The sequence below is a fragment of the Barbatula barbatula genome, assembly GCF_947034865.1.
Source record: "Barbatula barbatula genome assembly, chromosome: 22".
In the NCBI taxonomy this organism is placed as follows: Eukaryota; Metazoa; Chordata; class Actinopteri; order Cypriniformes; family Nemacheilidae; genus Barbatula; species Barbatula barbatula.
In genome coordinates, this window is record NC_136785.1 from 11334737 (window position 1) to 11358078 (window position 23342).

A 23342-nucleotide genomic window follows, 5' to 3' on the forward strand; every position below is an offset into this window, starting at 1 on the left:
GCAGCTCTTGTTTGTGTGTGCTGATCTCTCCTGGCTTGCTACAGGTGTCTGCTCTGTTTACATGGCAGATAAAAGAGAGGGTGAGTGTGGCGAGTGATAAATTGCACTTGTTACGGTGTGATTTGTCACTCTGTTTCCCACAGTCTGACCGCGTCCCCTCCCCTCCCTCAATCTTTGGTGGACAGTAAAGTGCCACTGTGGATTTTTCACTTTTCTCCAACACTCAACTGGAAAAGGATGTGAAATCGCAATTGCATTAGATCTGAAGTGTGTGTGTGCGTGTGAATTTTGTACACAGCCGGGCTGGATGGTGTTGAAGGAGACATTGATTGAATCAGCCATCGTGTTCTGGGGGAATCTTTAGGCACCATGTGGTTTGTTTCGATAAAGATTTAAGGAGTTACGATCAAATTCGTAACCCGATTCTTGATTTTTAGAATAAACGTTTTTAAATATTCTTTAATGTTGCAATAGAGTAAGCTTGTATAGACCCCTTTGGAAACGTAAGAAATGCTGATCCAACACTGGTCCAGACAAACGTCCTGTTTCAGTTTATTAACATCACACAAACAAAAATACAACCAATGGAACATTTAGAACCGAATCAAAAAGTAAACGAAATATCTTTAAAATTTAATTATAAATGTACGATTTTGAAATAAAATAAATGTAAAATGACATCGGAAGTGCTGCTTGAACCAGTGGTTCACATTTTGTGAAGTGGTCTATAAGACGCTATTCTTATGTGTAAATAAAATGCTGAATCAGAGTGACCTAAAACTTGTTTATCAGTTAGAGCTTGTCTTATTTCTGTAGATGAAAGCGAAACCGCCTTTGAGCTTTTTTAAGTAGATGTTTGATGCAGTTATCTGATGTTTCTTTGAGGTTTTCGGTTGTTTAAATGCTGTGTTTGTTTGCACGGTGTAAGCGCACCTTTGCCGTTCAAGTGTTTGAGAAAGATTTGCATTATGGACTGAAAGCTGTGTGGATGGGGAAGGGTAGTGTTGCATGTAGACCTTGAGTATATTCTATTCTATATGTAGCCTTTCATTAATTTATAAGGAACATCAAAGCTGTCCTCTTTTCAGCCTATGCCGTGTAGAGTTAAAGGTTTCTGGCGAGAGCAAAAGCTTAACATTTCACAAGCTTCTGCGTTTGATGTACTGCATATCTACCTTCTGTGCGTGTTCCTTCTGTGTCTGAGTTTCCATTTCTGTTCTCTGTTTTGTGTCATGTATTAGTTGGAATAATGTCAAAGTTTAGAAATTGAGAACAACGGAAAGAAAGCAAGCATGTTTGGTGACAGACGTGATTTAGAAAGTGAGGCTGTTAATGTCTGCTAGTATCTCTTCTGTTACGTTCATATTAAATGTGAAAGAGCAAAGGCTGTAATTCATTTTATTTTCATGGATTTTCACAAACAATTTCACACCATGAAATAACGCACTTGTGTGTCTGTTTGTGTACGTGTGTGTGCTTGCCCTTCAGGTCGCCCCCTCCCTCCCACGCCTTCATCCAGCCTGCTCCCCCCAGCCCCTCCTCCCCCCTCTGTCCCCTTGCACCAGACCGCCACCTCCATCAGGGAGTGTCAGATGCCCCTTTTGGACAGCGGCTCTTCCCATGCCATACTGGACCCCCCTCCCGACGACGAGTTCTCTCCCAACTCCTACTTGCTCCGTGCACAGCCCCCCACCATGGGTAAGAGCGTATCACTGCACCGCCGCTATCTCCATTCTACCCACCTCCCTATCATCATCTCTGTTCCCCCTCCCTTCACCAAATAATCTCCACACTTCTCAAATGGTGCCAACGCTGTATCCTGGATATTAGATTAAGTAAATAAGGGTAAATAGCGAAACAAAGCATTTAACCTCCATAGTATGATGGATTGTTATTTAAAATAAAATAATCATTTATTATAACGTTTAAATACAACACAAAATGTTTCTATCCTGTATTTGATATGAAACCAATGACTCTCTTTACATGATTCAGATTTTACTTTAGAACAATGATAAATCAAGTATAGTAAGACCAGTCGCATTTATTGAGAACAAAATAGGGTGGACATTTTGTTTCCTGTTGTCTAAGAATTTCGGCTGTTCACTTTCAAGTGTTGACAGATGAACTGAAGAAATACAAACATCAAAGTTTTGCTTCTTCACTATCCTCCAGTTTTGTGAACAAGACCCATTACGTCCGGTTTCTTTAAGAGGATGTTGTCACTGTTAAAAAAGACATTGCTGTTTGTTTGCTGAATACAGAATTCAATATACTATAGATCAACTTCAATTAAAAAAGTAACGTTCATAAATTATTATTTAAGATTCTGAATTAGAAGTCTGAACTATACATTTGATAAAAAATGCATGCTGTATACTGCGTATTTACATTTTGTGTAGTTTATTTACTGTCTTTGTGTATTTTTAGTGCACTGCACTCTTCTCAGCCGTTTTTAAGGGCCAAAAAACTAGAAACAAATCATTGTACAGAAGTATTTATGAAATTAAAATACATTTTTAATTAAATAGAAATTCACAAAATTATTTTGCAAAGTATGCTACATTAGAAGGGAAAAATCAACCAATGATTCATTCGTGTTGCAAATCATGTTTCTCCTTGTTGTGGGATAATCTATGTCTAAGCTGTTTATTTTTCAATTAATATTTCATTAGTTTTATCCTGCTGTGTACGGCCCTATCAGAACAGACCTGTGACCTTTTTTTAGGTCACGATCCACCAATGAAACTCTTTTCTCACTTAAATATTTCATCGTCTGGTTCATATTCTATTTTACAACTGCAGTGTATTGACATTTATTTTATTGGCGGACGCTTACTTATGAAAAGCATCACTTTTGGCATAGGTGTCTGGTTGTGTGATGGGCGGGTATTGTTTTCAAATGCAGATAGCAGACTTTTATGGGAAAGGAATCTGAGACGGTTGTACCGCTCCCAGCCTGACACCCTCGTCCCGACACAGCGGCTTTGTGCTTTCTCTCTCTCTTTATGTCTGTCTTTCTCTCACTCTCTCTCTCTCTCTCTGATTCTTTCTCTCTTTACTTACACATATAGACCCGTTTAATCCGATTGTATGTTTAAACTATAAAAAGATCTTTGATCCTTCTGAGACCCTTTCTTTTGCTATAAAATATCCTTTTGTATTAATGTTACAAAGACAGAATTTGATTGATTCTGTCAGATTTTCTGACATTTTTAAATTTAGTGTTTTCAATTGGCAAATACATCATTATCTCTCAAACAAATCAGTGCTTATATTCAAATGTGGATCTAGACTTTAAAATGAGGAAATCGGCAGTCGCAGTCACCTGATTATATTACAGAAGGTACTGTTTAAAATATAAAGGTGTTATTATTTTATTCATTTAAAGGGCTGAGATGTGACCTTTTCTGTCTGGAACAGAACAACAAAGTGTTGACCTTGACTCTATTAAAGCGCATTCACTTTCAATGAAAAGTGAAAGCTTTCGCTTCGCACCATTAAACATTTGTTTTAACATTCAAAATTGAGATTGATTGTTGTTTATACCGTAGTCAGTATGTGGATATAAAACCACACGTTTGTTATTGAATTTAGCCTAATTTAATTTAATAGTCAATGAATTATTTTATTATTTCATATTAGTACGGACTAAGATTAACGAGGCAAATTTCGTAATGTATCTGCAGTATTTGAATTAATTTCAGAGAAGCAAAGTTTTTTTGTGTTTGGTGCATGCATCCAGTGGAATTGATTTAGGGAATAATAAACAGCATCAATCATTCAATCTGTATTAGTGATTATTATAAGTTGTATTTATATATACAATTTGTCTAAAAGCTTACGGTCACTTTACAGTCTATGTACAGTAAACACCAAGCTTTGTGTTTGTGTTTGATCTATAGTTTTGTGTTCCAAATAAATAGATAGTTTTTTTTTTTACATTAAATAGATAGTTTACTGTCCTGATCCCCTGAGAGAAATTTAGGCAAAAATGTAAAAAAAGAAATTTGAATAATACTTTATAATTATATTCACCTCATTGTTAAAAACTGGCTATTAATCAAAGAGTGTGGGATTGTAGCAATTATTTGCCACATGAATATGATTAAACTGGGCCATTTTTTATTTCTACCAAGAAAGATTTTCTATCAGTATAATTTTTGGATCAGGTTCAGAATTCTTTTTCATTTTTCTTGTTCATACATAATCAAAGCTCTGCCGAATCATTGAGGAGACATTTAGGGTTCACACACAGACAAATACATTTTTTCGGAGAGATTGAAGATTCCTGTTCTTGTGTTTCAACATCAAGCACCTTTTAAATGAAGTGTTAATTAACCGTGAGGCTTTCCACTCTCCACAAATTAATAAAAAAAATGTGCCGATTGAAAATGACTTTGATACATCAATCATATTTTTATCAATCAGCAAAGCAAAGACAAAGGAAAAGGAAAACAGATCGAATTGAATCCACTGCATTTTTGTTAAATGGTTTGTGATTCTATGAAAGTGTATTTTTTTTTGCCTATTTTCAAGTATGTGTTATTTCACAGATATTTGCCTTTTAGGTTCACTTATCTTTCACAATGAAGGTTCATTACAGGTTCCAGACAGTTATCTTATTCTTCTGTGAATGTCAAACACTGGCAAACTTTGAATATAACAATAGTCATGCATAGATGTTGTATTGCACACAGGGTCGTAGCTATAGAATATTGGGCCCCCACCGCCTTCCAATTGAGAGAGTGACATTTTATATCAAGTTATAAATCATATCACTTCGGCGTGGTCTATTTACATCTAACAGAAGATGGTAATGTTGTTGTTAACTCTTTTTTTAAGTGAAATGTTTATAATGTTAAATTAACTTATGAAACATTGTCTACATGAAGACTTTTTACAAACTATTAAAAGACAAAACATTATTTCATAATAATATATATAACTAGATGTAAAAATGACCAACGGAATTGTATAATAGTCTTTTCAATCAGTCTGTTATCAAATATATGAAGTTAATATAAAGAAATCGAAAAGAATGCCGTCATGTTAATAAATAAAAAGACCACTTAAATGTTTTTAAAATCTAATGTTTGATGAAAATCATATGGTACTGCATAACGTATAATTAAATAAAGCCAATAAATGTATCTATACAAAAGCCCCATGAAATAAATCTTGCTTTTTTTCTATTTTAATTCTTCAGATTAACCTGGACTTCAAAGACCTTTGAGTTTCAGTGCGAGTAGCTATTCTCAAAGGAAACAGTGAAATGCGTGTGAAGTGAACTCTCAGAGCAGCTCGCAGATGTTCATGTGTTTACGTCTTTATATAAGACGCATTATAATTACATACATTTTCATGTATTCAAATTTACAAAACAGATGACTTTATAGTATAACTGTTGGATTTTGTGAGGCCCCTTTGTTGTCACAACGTTTCACCCCACTAGCGACGGCCCTGATAGCACATGGGAAATATACATCACGGTCAGATCTGACATTGTATTTGCCATCCGTACAAGAAACAGTATAACTTAAAATATATATACATTTTTATTTTTTAAATTTATTTAAATATTTTCATAAAATGGACAAGAGAACAGATAGTAACTACAGTCAATATTCTAAAAATGTTCATAGTCCAATATCAAGACAAATTCCTGATATGGTTAGTGATTCATCACAAATTTCTATGTAGTGTTTTAAAATAAAACACAACTCCAGGCAATGTCTAAGCTTAAAACTATAGAAAGTCATTGAACCATACAGTATCAGCACAGCTATGACGGACACGTTTTTGAACACAGAGAGCAGGACTGAAGTGGCAACGATGCTCTCTGCATTCTTGTCCCTCCCACCCCTGAAGGGAGAGTCATTGCACTCATGTTGTTCTCCACGCGTGCATGTGTGCAATCATGCTGCAGCGAGACGGGTCGCGCTCAAGCCTGACGGTGTCAGAGGTGTCATCCACGCGGTCGAGGCGTTCACGAGAACCAGAGCTGAACGCGCGCCCTGTCAACTCTCCCGTTGTTTTGCCTCGCCGCTCTCCCTCGGCTGTTCCATCCATCTCCCTCCGCCGCAGAGTTTCCTTTCCGTACTTTCCTCTCTGTCCTTCCTCTGTCATCCTCTGCCTGTCGAGTCATCCTGTTTTTCCCAGTTTTAAGTCCTGGATAGAGCTTTCCCCTTAGCCTGCTAATGCCGATTGTAAATTATTCATATGCAGTTTCTGTGCTGTTCTATTCACTATTTCTGAAGTGGTTTTACTGTGAGGAAAACCAGAAATGTTAACAAGGAAATCTGAGGTTTGTGTTGGAATGTTTGATCGGCGTTCGTGAGAGTTCTGCGAGACGAATAAAGTGGCTTCATTTGTGTCACTCATGCATCTGAATAAACAATGTATTAGTGGACTTAAATACATGAGCTGTATAATGAGATGCAATTGTGATGCGCTCGTGAACGTGTGGAGGATGTGTTAAGGTTAAATATGTAATCAGAGTAGGATGTTATTACTTTCTAATGAGGACAGGCAGCTGTCTGAGACTGACCAAACAATGTGTTTAGAATATTGGCAGCCTCTCTCTCTCTCTCTCTCTCTCTCTCTCTCTCTCACTCTCTCTGTTTCACTCATCATACCTCACTTTATTACTAATGAAGCATTTCATATTTCGTTTCTCCATCAAGTGTCCCAAACAGAATACAAAAATAGTAATAGTAACTGCCGTTGGTAGATCAACAGAGAGTTCCTAAATCATTCATTGGAAAGTTAAGAAGTTCCTGAATTAGTTTTCAAGGGGATTCGTTTTTTTACACAACGTGAGTTTGTGGAGTTTAGTTGCTAATGGTTGCCAAGCATTGTCACAACTTGTCATATTAATGTAATGGTGTGTAAATTAATTATTATTATCTTTTGAACGTGGCTCATCCTGTCAGAATTTACAGTCAAGTCTTGTTTTATTTATTTTTGTTTTGAGTTAAATATTGTAAAGCACTTTTTAGCACAGATACTGTACTAAACTTTTTATTTATTACAAGGCAATTCCAGCATTATGGATAGTGACAATGTGTAAATGATATATATATATATATATATATATATATATATATATATATATAAAAGAGAAATAACGTGATGTGACAAAAAAGGACGTATGTTTTTGAGAGAGAACATAGTTTGTAGGATTTCTGTGAACAAAAATGTACAAACCAGAAACAATAATACCCAACAAATGGAGAAGAGACAGCTCTTCATAGAACATGCAATAGTAACTATATTAAAATGTTTCTGTGCCCATTTATGAGGAATATGTAAGTTAATGATGTAGCAGATCCCTTTTGGATGAGACTTAACTGACTATGATAAAACTATGCTTTAAAAAACAAAAGAACATTAGGTGAGACTTAAGATGGGTATTATTACTGCTCCAAATAAAGACAGAAAATACATGTAAGTGAGATTCATGTTTTATTTTTCAAAAATAGGTTCGCCACATGGCTATTTAATATATAAAACTTTTTTCAGTCAAACTTTCATATTAATGATTAATGATATGTAGGGTTTTGGTTACGCTGCCCACAATCATTAAGGAAAATGTGCTCTGAAGTCTGTGTGCACTTAAATCACGCAACGATTTTGATATGTTCTGTTATCACTTCATTCGATATTTTTATCTATCCCTGTTCAAATGTGTTGTGCTCATACCTTTGAATGACACTGTGAACATGTCACTGAGAAGGTTTACATACACCCACTCAGTGAAGCCTCTGAAATATTGTTGGTTGTCACCTACTGTCACCTACTGTCTAGCCAGATCTGTCGAGCAGGGAAAAAAACCTGGTTGGTGCGTGGCGAATTAGTCTGTGGATAGATGAAAGACAGAAGATGGTTGCCCACCAATCATGACACCTCATCTCTCTCTGTCTCTCTCTCTTTCTCTCTTTCTTTCTCTCTCTCTCTCTCTTTCTCTCTCTCTGTAAACAGTCGACTCTGTAGCACGGAGCTCAATTACAGCCGCTCTGTCTCCAGGCTCCTCCTGCCACATTTAGATTGTGTCTTTTATCATTCCAAATTGACATTTATGCTTTTACTCCTATTGTTTTTCCACCGTTCCCACCGCTCATGTTGGGCAATTTATTTTAATCCCTGTCACGGCATGGCCCATAGCCTAGCGAAGCTTGGCTGCAGTAATTTCACCATTGCCATGCGCTGGAAACACGGAAAGCTATCGTCCCGCCTATCTCGCTCCGTTCCTCCGCCCGCATTCACCCCCCAGCACCAATAGTGCTGTACTTCTCCCGTGCATGTCGGTTCTTTTATCTTCTTAAAAAATATTGTTCCGTTCTAGCCGTGTAGATTGGTGGTGACCTGAGAGTTACATAGTGTACTTCATTTGCTTAACATAAATGTTGTTGTTCTGTTAACATAACTAAAACTAGCATGGTAAAATGTGTCTGTGTTTTACATGCCATGTTTTTGCCTCATTTCCATATTTCATTAATTGTGTAGCCAGACGGGAAGATTATTTCTCAATCTTCAGCTTTATTAAGCGGGTTTCCATCACTCTGGTTTTATTCACATTTTGAAGTTTCACATCAGAAACAAGTGATGGGAATGCTACATTTCCAATTAAAAACCCTTAATTTGCAAAAAAAAATGTTAGACTCGATTGAGGTGTTTTTTTTGCGAACAATGATATTGGCCAAATAAATTCCTTCAAAAAGTCACGTAACTACACTATGAGATGGCGTAACAAACCAGAGTACTGATCTTGTTACACAGCATCAGAAATGTTGTTATGGTCATTCCTAAATATCTGAGCAAAGTCGCCAAAGTATTTATGTAATTGCCTCTTAGAACTGTCACGACTGTATTTCCCAAACAGCATGCACCCTCAAAAGTACCGCATTTATTGTGTTTCGCTTGCACAAGTATTATTATATATAAAAATTATCATATTCAGTGGCTTTAATTTTAATAATCTTAATTTTTTTACTGATATTTAGTGGCTGTTTATTAGGAAGTGACAAATGTTTTATGCGATATTCAAATTTTGAGCATAAGCTTAATTCGCAATTTTGGATGAAAACTGGTGTGCTTTAAATGTAAATGCAAATAAAGACCGGAAGGCAGAGCGGAAAGGGTTAGAGGCAGGCGAACAGGCCTTTTGTCAAGCCCGCATAGTGTTGCTTTTCTTCTGTTGCTTGTCGGCTATTTTGTCTGCATCCGCCGTTCTCTCGCTGAATCAAAACTCAATTATTCATAAACACTGCTAAATGGTGAAGAACGGAAAGCTCCAAGAAAAAGATACACAGCCTTGTGAAAAGAGAGAGTGATGGAGGATGGTGGGAAATAAATGGATGTCGGCGGCGGAGGACAGAATAGCTTCACAGCTGTCTCGTTTCCCAATAAATCGAGTATTATGAAGCTCATGTTGTAAAACTGAAATTTTGGAGAGGAGCCGAGAACGAAGGAGCGGGAAAGCGGACTGTGTGACCTTACAAATGCTGGTGTCAGGCAAGAGTTTGTTTCTTGACGCTTTTTATTGAAAGTTCATGAAGTATATGTCTGACAGGACTGTATAACAGACACAATTTATAAACTAGTCGAATGTAAACTTTATTTGTATTTACAGCTGCTTTCGTCCCAAATGTCTTGGGTGAGACATTTTACATTTTTCTTTTTCTTGTGTTTATTTTGTCATTTTTAAGGGAAGCATGAAAAATGCTCTTATGTGTATATGCTTTTTATAAAAATAAGCTTCTCTGCATTTTCCTTTGTCTCGTCCTAACATTTGTAGTTTATGCCTTAGATATGTACCTTGTATTGGGACTTTCCCCATGTAGGTTTGTTCAGCAGCAGAGGTGTTTTTTTGCGAACAATGATATTTGCCAAATAAATTCCTTCAAAAAGTCACGTAACTACACTATGAGACGGCGTAACTAACCAGAGTACTGATCTTGTTACACAGCATCAGAAATGTTGTTATGGTCATTCCTTAATATCTGAGCAAAGTCGCCAAAGTATTTATGTAATTGCCTTCTTCTTATCTCTTGTTCATTTTAGAGGTGTTTTCAAACCTTGTTGTTCAAACCACGTAAAATATTTTTGCGTTTTTAAAATATATTCAAAAGCAAAAATGTCTGATCATTGAGACATTGTCGTGTCTTCTCTTTTTTGTGTTAAAATTAAATTCCCGCGGTATTTGTGAAAGAAACTCCCGGACAGCAAAATCACAGGCATTCCTACACACCCCGTACAACAATCGATGTCTTTTCCACAGGCTTTTAAAGCAACCCCCTGATTTCTGCCTTCTGTTCGGGCTAGACTTGCACACATTACAGTGAGAGATTTTGTATTTAAGCTCGCCCACGTAACTCAGCACTAATAACTGTAGTCTCCTGTAATCTCTGAATTACTGTACTGACTTTAGCCCCCTTCCCCGGCTGTGCACCGCGAGCTCCGCGTTCTGTATAATGGAGCGGCCCTTTGTCCCTCTCCGATTTCAGCACTTCACACTGAGGCACCCGGTGCGCTGTTCTCGCATGTGAACACAATCCCACAAAAGCTTTTCTCCATTGAAGGCCACTGTCACACCATCCCATTCAGAGCCTCCTTCTTCTGCGGCTGTCGCATCAATTTTCAGCAGACTACGCCAGGTCGCCTTGAAAAAAACAAAGAGCGACGCCTCGGCCATGGCAGAGCATTAAACACGTTAAAAGCACAAGTTCCTCCCGCTTTTTGTTCGAGAATGTGGAAAGTGGCCGGGCCGGCTTTGATGGGCATGTCACTGGGCGAAAATCCAGTGTTTTGAGCACCATTGTTAAAGCAGGAGAGTTCCTCCAGAGTTCCTCTGGCACTGTAAGCTGAAAGAGCGGGGCTTTGTGCCCGGCCGAGGTTTGTTGCGCTCCGTTATAGAGCTCTCACACTGCATGTAGAGAGATTAAACCGCCCTGGCCCTCAGACCGTAGCCGATCTCCCGTTGGTCTGAAATCCTCTTTCATCTCTGAACCTCTTCTTAAGGGACACAAAAGCACTTTGGATCCCTTGCTTTCATCTTCTTTTCACAAGGCCCTAGAAAAACTTGCTTTCCGTTTGACCTTATGCGGCGATGTCGGGAGGTGTGGAGGATGGTGTGAAACATGTATTATCATATTTGCTGCGTTAGCTTTGCAAGGCCAACCTTCCTGTTGAAATAAACCAATAAAGGGGAATATATGGCAGCAATAAACCTAGGCGTTTGAGGCAGGCGGCATGGATAATTTCATTTTTTTAGCTGTAAACATTCAAGACTGTTGGTACATATGTTAAACTTGAATACAGTGTTTGTTTATGTGTGGTTGGGTTGGACAAATATTTCCTTTTTTATTGTTGTGTGATATATTGTATGTCTCTGTTATTATTAATAGACTGAAATGATAAAAAGGATTGCATTATAAAAAAATCTACTTCCAACTGTTGTAAGCAAATTAATTGAACACTTACGTACCTAAACACTAAATCAAAACAAATAATTTTTCTTATTATTGAATTTTTCTAAATGATGATAAATTTGTCTTACGGCTAATGCAACAAAGTGATGCATTAGTACATTTAGTATTGTTCTAGAAAGTTATTTTTTTATTTATTATGTGGCTTATATTGATCTCCTGTCTCTTTAAAATATTCTTTATATTTCAGTGCATGTAATTCAATTATGTTTCACTCTAATGTCAATTATGTATTTTACTGTATTAAATTCTGAAATGTTCAATTGATGTTTAAGTTTATCAAACATGTCAGGAGCTAGAAGAACATACAATGTTTCATTTTACTTTATTGTTTGCTTTCATTCCAGTGCGGAGAATTCCGCCTAATAAAAATCAAACAGGGTTTATTCCTCCTCCTAGCAATAGATTTGATCAACATCTTCCTTTTGTGTCTACTTAGATCTTATTATCCATAATCAATCCCTCTCTCTGTTTTGAAATGTCTTGCATTTTAGCGTTCAGTACTCAAATCCAAAGCTTCCACGATTTCTATACATTAAACAGATGCTTTGAATTAAAGTATTGAATTAAAGATTTTACAAACACTATGTCACAAGTGATGTATATATCTTCTTTTACCTTCAGGTGCATCCAGTCATCACAGTCAGTCCTCGCTCCGACCTCCTCTGCCCCCACCACACAACCACCACCAGTCGTTGGCTAATTCCCTCAACCGGGCCAGCCGCAGGAACCCCCAAAGCCACGCACCCGCTGCCGCCCCCGCAGATGGACCCTCCACCCCTGAATCCGTCCAGCTCCAGGACAGTTGGGCTCTCAACAGCAGTGTCCCACTGGAAACACGGTTAGTTTTTAAATAGCCTGTCTGCTAGCATTGCTTAAAGCATTGCCCGCTGTTTGCGTTTTTTTATGTGGTGCATTTTATGTGGTGCGATTCAGACACAATTCAGCGATTCAAAACATCCAATAGTTTATATTGTGTGTCTACTGATTTAAAATATATTTTAAAAATGAAAAATGTTATACAATATTATACAATATATTGTACATTATGTTTTTTTATAATCTAGAATTATAGCATAATCAAAATAACATAAAACAAATTATGATTGTGCTATAGATAATTGTATTATTTTATTTTAAGAGCACATAACATTTTTTTTTAAATTTAATTATATTAAAATAAATGCACGTAAAGGGAAGAACGAAATGCAAATGAACACTCAAAAAAAGTCTTCCCGACTCCCTTTTTGTTTCAAGAAACAATTGTGCTTGCAAAATATATTTGGTAAAACTTGCACAATGCACATTCGAGTGTAAATTCTTGGGATTTAATAAATAAGCCTTTTTTTATATTTGCATGCGTGATTAGACCTCGGTCTCAAACTCAAATGACACAACCCCTATCACGCATCCACCAAGGGACCCGGCCTACAGAGACCCTCTCAGAACACTTAGTCACACCCCGTCACACACACACACTGAATTCTGTCACACTGAGATGTGTCTGCTTAGGTTGTATTTTTATTGTTGTATGTTGTGTTCGTGTGGTGTATCTCTTGCAGGGCTGGAGGGTTTCTCCCCTTGACTCAACTACACTCCTCTCTAATGCCATATGCACAATTTATGAGACACACACTCTGTTTGTGTCTGTTTCTTGTTCTCTCTTCGTTCCCATCCCCCCTTCGTTCAGATGTTTTATTCACCAGGTGAACCTACAGCACAACCCAGTTCCTTCAGTACTCCACCCAAAAGCACACTGTGAGTCCAATACCGGGTTAGCACTCAAATACACACCACAGAATTTACGGGCAGCTTGTGGCATCGGGAGGCCATGCCGATATAAATGCACATTCACACACACCATGTCCATTACCACCAGTCGTCATTTGACTCCACACAGATACTCTCTCTCCCAGAAAAAAAATGACACTCACTTTCAGACGAAGCGAGCACCGGCTGAAAAATAGGTCATGCAGTGGCACGCATGCAAAGCAGGGCTGCAACAGCGTGTACGGGATACGAGAAGTTCTGCTTTGAATTCAAGAGCGCTAGCAGGGAGAGGAGAACAAGGCCATATGGTGACAGATTGGTTGAGAGTCACAGAAAGTGAGGAATGCGCAGCTGTCACATGAGATGAAGTATCTCAGCGGTTGGGAGTCTGGGGCTGGGGGGACCCAGGTGGGACGGCAGGCAGGAGTTTGGAGGAGTTACGAATGGGATTTTTACCCCAACGTGCAGCTGCATCCTAGTTCATCACCACGTCCATTTTTGATGGACCTAAGGTTAAATATTCCACACACACTCCTGAACACACTCACATCCTTGAAACGTATCATGCTGCCTCCGGATGTTGGACGGACTACCCACAATCCCCTGATACTTCAAAGCTCCGCCCTCGGCTGGCAGATTATAATGACTTCTGTCAGGGCATATGGACATGACCTCAAACACCCTCTACCTCATATTGCTTTGTCTGTAAGACGGTCCTGTCTGTCGTAAAGTGCAAAGCCAGCACTTCTCTCTCCGTTTTGTCCATAAATACTGTCGGGTATTTACAGAGGCAATTTAGAGGTGCTCTTAGCTCTGCCATATTTTCTTCTCTTTTTTATAGTCGGGAATTGGTTGGTGGGGTGATTTGACCTAGTATTTGATGTGTCTCTCTGTCCTTTGGCTATTTGGATGTGTGTGTGCTGCTGTGCGCCTATAATTTGAAGTAGTGAAGCTATCTATTTGAAATAAACCTTACCTTAAATAACTACCTTCGAAATGCGTCCATCTGGGCGTAGACCTAAAATCCCTCTGGCTAGAAGAAATCTATATAAAAATTCATTTGTTACAATGGTAGTAATTTTTTAACCGTATAATTTCTTAAAGTGATGTATGTATTTTATATATAGATCTTTTTTTCCTGTAAATTTAATTGAGTTGTCTGATCTTATCTAAAGGTGTGTGTGGTGAGCAGGACGGGACGAGATAATTTTTGCTCTGTGACTAACACAATGAACAATAATGTTAATCTAAATAAAAAAAACGTCTAGCCATATGAAATTATTATAATAAAGTGGCTACCTGTATTTAAAGGAACATTATATTTTTTATTTGTGATTATGTAGGCTATTTAGCCTACAATAAATTTGTATATTGTATATATTTTATATACAGCCTTTGAAAATTGAGTGAACACTCTAGTTTTGCCTTAAATCAGCATTTCTGTATGACTTGTGGCAATGAAAAAGACTGGGAGAATGCAAGGATCCATACGAGTTTTGAAAAAATTGGTCATTGGAAAAATTAGCTTGGAATGTAAATGCAACAACACAGAAATGGAACAAGTTTGCAAGATCCATACTGTCTCCTTGCGTTTTATTCCTCTTGATCTGAATTCTTATATGTGAATTGAATGACAGATAAAGTAACAATTAGAAATGTTTGATTATAGATAACGTTTTAGAAATTTTAGATTGAAGATATAGTACAATTAGATTAAAGAAACACTTCATCTAGATATGCAAGAGCTGTATTGTCTTGAAACAATAGTTTCCTCTGGAACGTCATGTCACTGTCCAAAAATCTGCGACTAAACCTTTGCTCTCGCATGAGTATGTGTGTTAATAGGACAGTATCAAAGGATAGAACACTTAAGCGCTGAGAACCTCTGCCCCTCAGCCTTACATTTTCACCCTCGTGCTGAAGAAACGAGTGTTTATCCAGAAAAAAACGTCCCTACCACAGAGACAGAGCCCAATTAGAGGTTTGCTTGGGCTAAAACTCCAGCAGTGCCCCCCTGAGCTGGAGCTAATGACGGCATGCTCCATCTTAGTGGACGGAAATGGGAGAAGATGCTCTATTAAGCGTCAGCGAAGAGGTTGTGTGTCTGCCCGCTGTCTTTTTCTTTGCTTTATCCGTTCTGTCGTTCTCCCCCAGGGCTTGTTTGAAACGCCAATGTCATTTCTCTCCCTTGTTCCGCACATGACTTGTCATCCCCTTAACAGGCCTCTAACTTGTGTAGGAAATTACAGAGGAAAAAACTCTCCTTTCCTGCTCAGATCCTGGGCTATCAGCAACTGTTTTTGTCCTCCGCCAGCCTTAATGCTCCATAATGCACAAAGCAGGCTTTTATATCTCTGAGCATTTATTAATACCATGGGAGCGGTAATTTACATTAGGTCTCTGAGCGGCATAGACTGTGCGGTGGGGTTGTGTATTCGTAATGAATTTTCTATAAGACTTAGTCGAAGCGCCAGTTAGTTTTTTCGAAGCGTGGACACTTCAATTCCCAGAAGGAACAAAATGGAGACGTGTTGTGCGACATTATTTCCTTAAGTGGATGAAATAGCTCTTATCTAGACACACTTTACTAGATGGAGACTGATAAGAATACAGTGGACAGAATGTACCAGCCTCTCTGTGGGACGTTTTTGACGGGCACTGTTGAATCTGGCGTCTTAAATTTTGGAGACAGTAGATGAATGTCCCGCTTTTGTGTCTGTGTGTGTGAGGGATTTTCAATAGCCCCTTTCAATGGACTGCAGCATACTTCTGGTTGGCTGGGCTTCCCGGAGATATTTATCTTTTGATTTTGTGTCGGTAAACAATAGGCTCACATCTATGAGGAGACAGTGGGTTTTAGTCATTACATGCAAACCACAAAAAACTTTAACCTTGTAAATGATGTTCAACACCAAACCCAAAGCGTTGTGACCGATTTTGAATTCCAATTAAGCTAAACATTTTGCACTTTTTGGACTGTTTATATTTTTGTGCGGAATACTAATATACCTTGTGAGATGCTTGTGTTTGTTTTCATTCTGGTAAATCTCTTGTTTGCTAGTTAATTGCTCTGGCCCAGTCTGTTTCTCCCACAGGAGCGGAGAAAAGGTGTTTACTGTGAAAGTGAGATTTTTTGCGGCTTTGTCTCGTTTTCGCTTATTGCCGTGTTTCTCGGTCGTGCTCTGTTTGCGTGCTTGGTGTGGATTGTTAGCTGGTGAGATGTCCCAGTAGGGTGTGCATCGTGTGATTGGCACGCTGCGGTTTATTTGCTAACACCAGTCGCCAAATTCTTTTCTTTACAGTAAAATGTGAAAACACCAGCCATGAGGAAAAGTTGTAGGCGGGGTTTCAAACCATTTGGGTCCACGGGGAAATTTGAAATGAATTTAATGCTTACTGATCATCAAGCTCTTGAATCATATTCTTTCTCTAAAAAAGTAAAAAAATATATATTTTGTCTTACAAACCTTTTCTTCCATCAGAAGATGTTTATAAACCCACTAGAGTTATTTGGATTTTGTATTGATGGATTTATGTGCATACAACCTGGAATTCCGAGAATTCCTAAGTATTTTGCCAGATTTGCTCATTTGTATTAAATGGGACAATTTCATCAAACGCACGCGCCTGACCTAAAATTAACTTGCGGTCTGTATTTGGATATCGGTCTGACTAGTGGCTAGTAATATTACAATTTATTTTAGAGCTAATTTATATACATTTTTATTTATATGAGTATGTTATTGCATATGAATTGTATTAAATTAAAATTAAACTACTCAACAGTTATTGATTCTTTGCGGAGGTCTGCTGGAAGTTAGGTTTTGGCCACATAACATTTTTTAGGTTGTTGTCGCTGAGACCTATTAGAAAAAGGCAATACTCCCGAGTCCCCTCCCGAGTTCTAAACATTACGTCACTATGCTCAAAGAAAATCGTGTAAAAACACACAAATAAGATTGTGCTTTTTGGAGCACATTTTTGAGCCCCCTTATAGACGATTTCAAAGCAACAACATAAACAAACTATATTGTGCATGCGTGCTTTTGTGGCTCAAACTTAACTTCTGGTACACATACACAAAGAATAGTGCATTATTGTGGATTCATTCTGATAACATGCAAAATAAATAACAAGTAAATTACATTAGCTAGCGAGTTAAAGTTTGTCTAGCCAGTATTATTTTTGGGTTACCAGTAGAAGAATCATTACTTGGCTAAACTTAAATGCGACAAAATTACATGACCCATTCATAAATTGTTTATTTATCAATTGTTTAATACAAATAGTATAAAATAAAATATGAATAAAAATTAATATAAATATACATTTAATTTAATAAAATATAAATAGTTATTTTAGTAGCCACTAGCCAGCAGAGTTAATATAGTTTTGTATAAATATTAATTAATATTTAATTTTAAATGAGCTTTTATTATTAGATCTTTAGTTTTTTATGTTAATTTTAGTATTTATTATTATAATTTTAGGTAACAATTTTTAAAGTTTTTCCTATCATTTTTAGGTCAGTATTTCATTTGATTTCAATGAACATAGACGTTTTCAAAGTTTTAATTTTAGTAAACTAAAATAACCTTGCTAGCCAGACAGTTTCAACAAATACCAGAAGCAAACATTGTGCCAGGTGCATGCAGCCGATGAATAAGATCAATAAGAACCAGCGGGTAAGGGGTTATCAGATATTTAACAACCAATGACAAAAAAAGACCCACGAGTGAGTAACATAACAAAACACGGGATGGATACAATAACATGACAAGACAGGACTAAGACTAACTACACTTAAACAAGACTAAAAAGAAACTCATTACAAGCACTTCACATACACTGGACTGGACTGGACTGGACTCAACAAGACACATGAACTCACCACACAACCACAATAAACCAGCACAAGACAGAAGACACAAGGGCATAAAATAAGGGGAACAGGTGTAGGGCATGAATCAATAACGAGGAAACGAGAGGAACAGAGACGGAGAGAGCATATGGCAAGCCAAATAAACAATAGTCGTCTCTCTCCACATTAAACATGAGGTTCTGTCCTGATCCTGCCACTAGACCAAGAGAAACATGACATGATGTGGCAGAATCATGACAGTAACATAATAGCATTTTATGTCAAATTTGTTTGTGTTCAAAAAAATCATCTGGTACGGCATGAGAGAAAGTAAATGATTAGACCATTTTCAATTTTGGGTGAACTATTCTATTGATCAGTGTTTTTGATCTGATGTGAATGGTCATCTTTTAACCAGCAGCCATAACCAGTTACACAAGGTTGTGTGTAAACGATAGTTAAAGCGAGACTCCACTGTCCGTGAATCCACTTTCTAATGTCTCATGTCAAGTCCAGTCTCATTTACAGATCCACACTGATACGAAATTGAGTGTCTGTTTCATTCCCTGTATATTTACCTTACACCCCATACCCTTTAAACCTCAATGTGAAGAACACAAAGTTACACTAAACAAGAATAACACTGGATATCAATTCGTTTAGCTCCTGCTTGCCATTTTGCAATTAGAGTCCATCGGACTCTTGAGGGATGATGTAGCTTTGAGTCACACCCGAGATTGCACAGTGTGTTGTTTTCTTACCTTGTTGCTGTAGCGCAGGGGTTAATGACTGCGGGTCACTGTATGAACATGTTACAACTCCAATGCTTTTATTGGCCGCTTAGTTCTCGATCTTTCTCTGTGTATTCTTACTCTCCCTTTCACACATCCCTTCTCTCCTTCCGCAGCAGTCTAATGTAATTTAGCCAGGAGGGTCGATTATTCACATGGCCCCCAATGTCTGGCTTTAACGCTTCTCTTAACTTGATTTATCTAACACGTCCGTCATAGCTTATGATTAAGTAATGGCTCGACTTCAAAGGCGTTCTGGGATATTTTCTTGTCTTGAAATATATATTTTTAACTGCATTATTTATTTTTAGAGAGGCTTCTCGTATGCTATTGTTAAGACACGCGAAGCCTTTGCTACGGAGGTTGGTTTCATTTCATATTCTATGCTGTGTGTTATGAAGCTGCAGCTGAATACAGATTGCCTGCATGTTTAAGATGAACTGAAAAGTCTGGAGTAACCTTGAGTCGGAGCATGTCCACCACAGAGACGGACCATTACTGCACAGTTAGAGATTGCACTGTTAGTGCAAGGCCACACACAAACACACCGAGGAAAGGCAGCAGAGGAGAGAATGACAGATGTTTCACTCTATCCACTTCACAGCTCTCGTCCAGCTCGTACAAAAAAACGCAGTTTAAACTTGAATGTTCTGTCCACTCTGAATGCGGCCCACAGGTGTGTGCTGTAGGAACCTGACTGTGCCATTGACAACCTGCTACTACTTTAGTTGGCTTAAGCTTGGAGAGAACGCTGACAAATAGTAGGTGTTTTACATAGATTGAAAGAATATGCAGACCACAGGATCTTAAGGCTCATCGTTCTCGATTTGCTTGCAATTAGCCTAGTCTTTTTAACGCTGCGTCTACATCGGACACGACCAGCGTGACGTGACACGACAGCGGCATGTTGTTTATGGAGTTTTCATGTTGCGTCGCACCGTATCCCTTGTGGACAACATTTTTAATTATAATGAGTTCTGATGCATTCTATTTTCTTTTATCGTTTCGCGCCGCGTCCAGTGTAGACACTGTGTAACCAATATATCAGAAATATTGTATTTGAAGTGAAGAAGTTGTTTCGCTAGAGCCTACGTCTGTATAATAGACTTCAAAACAGTAACTTTATATGTGACATAATATATAGTTATACTGTATGTTATGTTATGTTTTATTATTATTCTCTGTGTGGGCCACATGCCCCTCTCTCAAATTCAACAACCCCAGGGAAGTCGTCGCTCAAGTAAAGCTGTGATTATGAGCTATATACGTGTTATGAGATCTGTAAGCTAGCTGGAGATGCTGTAGATCTGTGGAAAGGCTGACGTGCTGGCCAGTGCTCAAGGGTGGTTCTGGCTGTGGGCAGCAGGGCGCTGTTTGGATGCTTAGCAGGGGGTGACAGAGAGGCCTGTTGGTGTCAAGCTGGACCTCCTGTCCTGAACAAGACACATGGACAAAGATCTAAGGCTGGTTTAGCATCGGACCTCAGTCTGAGCCAGACCTAGCACTCATCAAAGCTTCCCTGGTCAACTGTCGTCCGCTTTCATCCCCGTCCCATCTGCCTTCTTCCCAAAACACACACGCATACATACACAAACCCCTCTGTCGCTCCCCTCCAGCCCACCTTTGACTGTGCACCACGGCAACAAGATCTGGCATCTCAGCAATAACAGAGCACTCCACACTTGCACACACACTGGATGAAGGCACAAAGGTTTTACTAACTGCTTTTCTCTTACTGTATGTTATTTCCATGTTATGCTGATCATCTAGAGTTATTCGATTGTATAGAGGCTTATTGTGGCTCAGCATGCTCAGAGCTCTGGTATTCAGCATCCTGCTGAGTGTTTCCAAGCAAAGAGTTTTAATGGCAACAAAAAAATCAATTCTGTCTGCTGACCACTCGATCAGAGTTGTCTTTATGATGCATTCAGTCGTCACTGGTGGAACACAAAGCAGTAGTCTAATGTCTAGCGCTTTTTAAATGACCTTCTTTGTGTTAAATGAGGCTCATTTAAAGCCATTATTGTGCAAATTGAACTCCTGTTAGTTAGAAACACTGCAGCATGGTCAGAACCAAATGAACGACATGAGTTACTGGTGTTAAGTTAATACGAAAATGTGAACGAAACAAATAGCCTACTAGCTAGAGTTAGCCATTTAACAAACCCGAACAGACTTTTTTAGTCATTCAGATCATTAAAGCATTGATTTTTATCAGATTTATCGAAGCCAAGTAGAGCCAAAGGCATACTGATTGTTTGCAGAACATTTAGGGGGCGGAAATGAATGTGGATTTCTGTTGCCACTATCACTTCTGTTTAAAAGCTAAGGCAAAGATAGTTAACACAAAAAATATTAGGCAACCTCAGTCCCAGTATTTTCTAGTATTTCTCATTTTGTGTCGGATTGTAGTTAACAGGTTTGTAATGGCATGATGGTGGCTAAACAACAACACATTCTTTATTTTTTTTTGTCAAATATTCCTTTAAATTCAAAAGTGCTGCAAACATTAGTTTGGTGGATGACTTGGTGTCTTTTTCTCTTGTAGGCACTTTCTCTTTAAGACCCCGTCTGGGAGCACTCCTCTATTCAGCAGCTCATCACCAGGTTATCCCCTGACCAGCGGTACCGTCTACTCTCCCCCGCCCAGGCTTTTACCCAGAAACACCTTCTCCAGGAGCTCCTTCAAGCTGAAGAAACCCTCCAAGTACTGCAGCTGGAAATGCGCCGCCGTGTCTGCTATCGCAGCCGCTGTGCTGCTGGCCATCCTGCTCTCTTATGTCATAGGTATGTTCTTCAAATCTCCTTCCCTCAAGAAGTCACTTAATTAAACAGTATACTGCTGCCTTGTTCCTTTAGTGAAGGATCTGCCACTGGAGTGTGTGAGTAATGTTAAGTGCTGTATTGCAGGTGTAGGTTGCAGAAAACATTGGTCAAAAATAATGATTTGTCTATCATATACAGACCATTTATTTGTTTATTAGTTAAATATCCAGAAATAATTTGTGTTTTTCATAAATAATATTCACAAGATGTCATTTTTGATGTAATAACTAGGCTGCCTGTGGTCACCTCTGGGCTTTGCTTTAAAGGAATAGTTTATCAAAATTTAAAATATCACTGATAATTTACCCACCTTGATGCCATTTCAGATTCACAATCTTAACAGATTTTGTTTTCAATTAAGCACAATAATATTATAAAAAATAATATATAATAATAATCATATAAAAGTGTATTTAAGAATTGTCATATTTTGGTGAACTATTCCATTATATTAAAGAAAATCAAGTTTTTACTGTTGTTTATATGGTTATGTGGTGTTTTTAATGTTTTAAGACAAACCATGTGCGAATTTATAATTTCAAACCATTGCTGTGTATTTTCTCCATAAAACTGCAGTTTACCAAAGACTTAATGGCGTCATTAACATGTAACCAGTCACATCAAATCATTTGACCCCTGTAGATCAGCAGTTTGAGGCATAAATTTGCAAAGATGCCACATAGATTCGGGCTAAAATGATCACTGCACTGCTGTGTCAGCTCTCAGTTTCACTTTCACTTTTAGCAGCATCTGGAACTGCCGAGTGCGGTTGAGTTAATTTGCTCTAATTTGCACATTCACATATCTGCTTATTCTTAATGAAGCTGAGGAGTTACATTCAAGCTATTTTAGGGCAGGAAAAATTATTTAAATATGTAATTCTGATGGTCAAAGATTAGTTTTAAGGGAGAATGGACCCACAACAGTAAACAAAATAAAGTAATATTAAAATATTTGTATCCGTCAGTCTGTTTACTGTTGCTGTCTCCAACCTTTCTACCAGATTTGGAATATTTTATGAACCATAACGTTTTTAATCTGCATTTAGCTTCAGCATTATTGATTGAAAGTCTCATAATGTAATTCATTGTTAGGTAACATACATCAAGGATTAATTTAAAACATTTATTTAACAAAAATGTCAATCTTTAAAATAGCATATATTCAGTTAATATTGAAGATATTGTTGTTATATTTTAACAGAATATTCTGCGGGATGATTTTGAGTAGAAAACAGTAAGAAAACTTTTGCTGGGTTTTCACAAGCAGGATCACATTTTGTAATGAACAACGTTCTATATTGGGAAATTATAATATAATATAAAGACCGGACCTCTCTTTAATTGAATACATCTGCTATATAAGAATAAAATATAATAATATTAATATTGGTGAACTATTCCTTTACTTTAAGGAAAGTGTATTTAACCTGAGCAATTTAAAATGATTAATCATGACGTGAACTGTGAGATTTAATTCACATTTTAAAATTCAGTCGTACATAATTAGGTCCTGAACTCCGAATTCAAAGATCCCTGATGAATCATTTATTGCAGTCTAAACTGTAACTCCGTACGCACGGAGCGATAAATCAATTAATTTAAT

The 23342-nt window shown here is 37.8% G+C and overlaps 1 protein-coding gene across 1 annotated transcript in view; it reads left to right on the forward strand.

Annotated features, from left to right (window-relative positions):
- Window positions 1-23342, forward strand: part of tenm2b (teneurin transmembrane protein 2b) — a 172317-nt gene that overhangs the window by 111426 nt on the left and 37549 nt on the right. The window contains exons 5-6 of the mRNA XM_079487481.1: window positions 12114-12330; window positions 21460-21698. Coding sequence (XP_079343607.1) covers window positions 12114-12330; window positions 21460-21698 — 456 coding nt within the window. The remainder of the gene's footprint in view (window positions 1-12113; window positions 12331-21459; window positions 21699-23342) is intronic.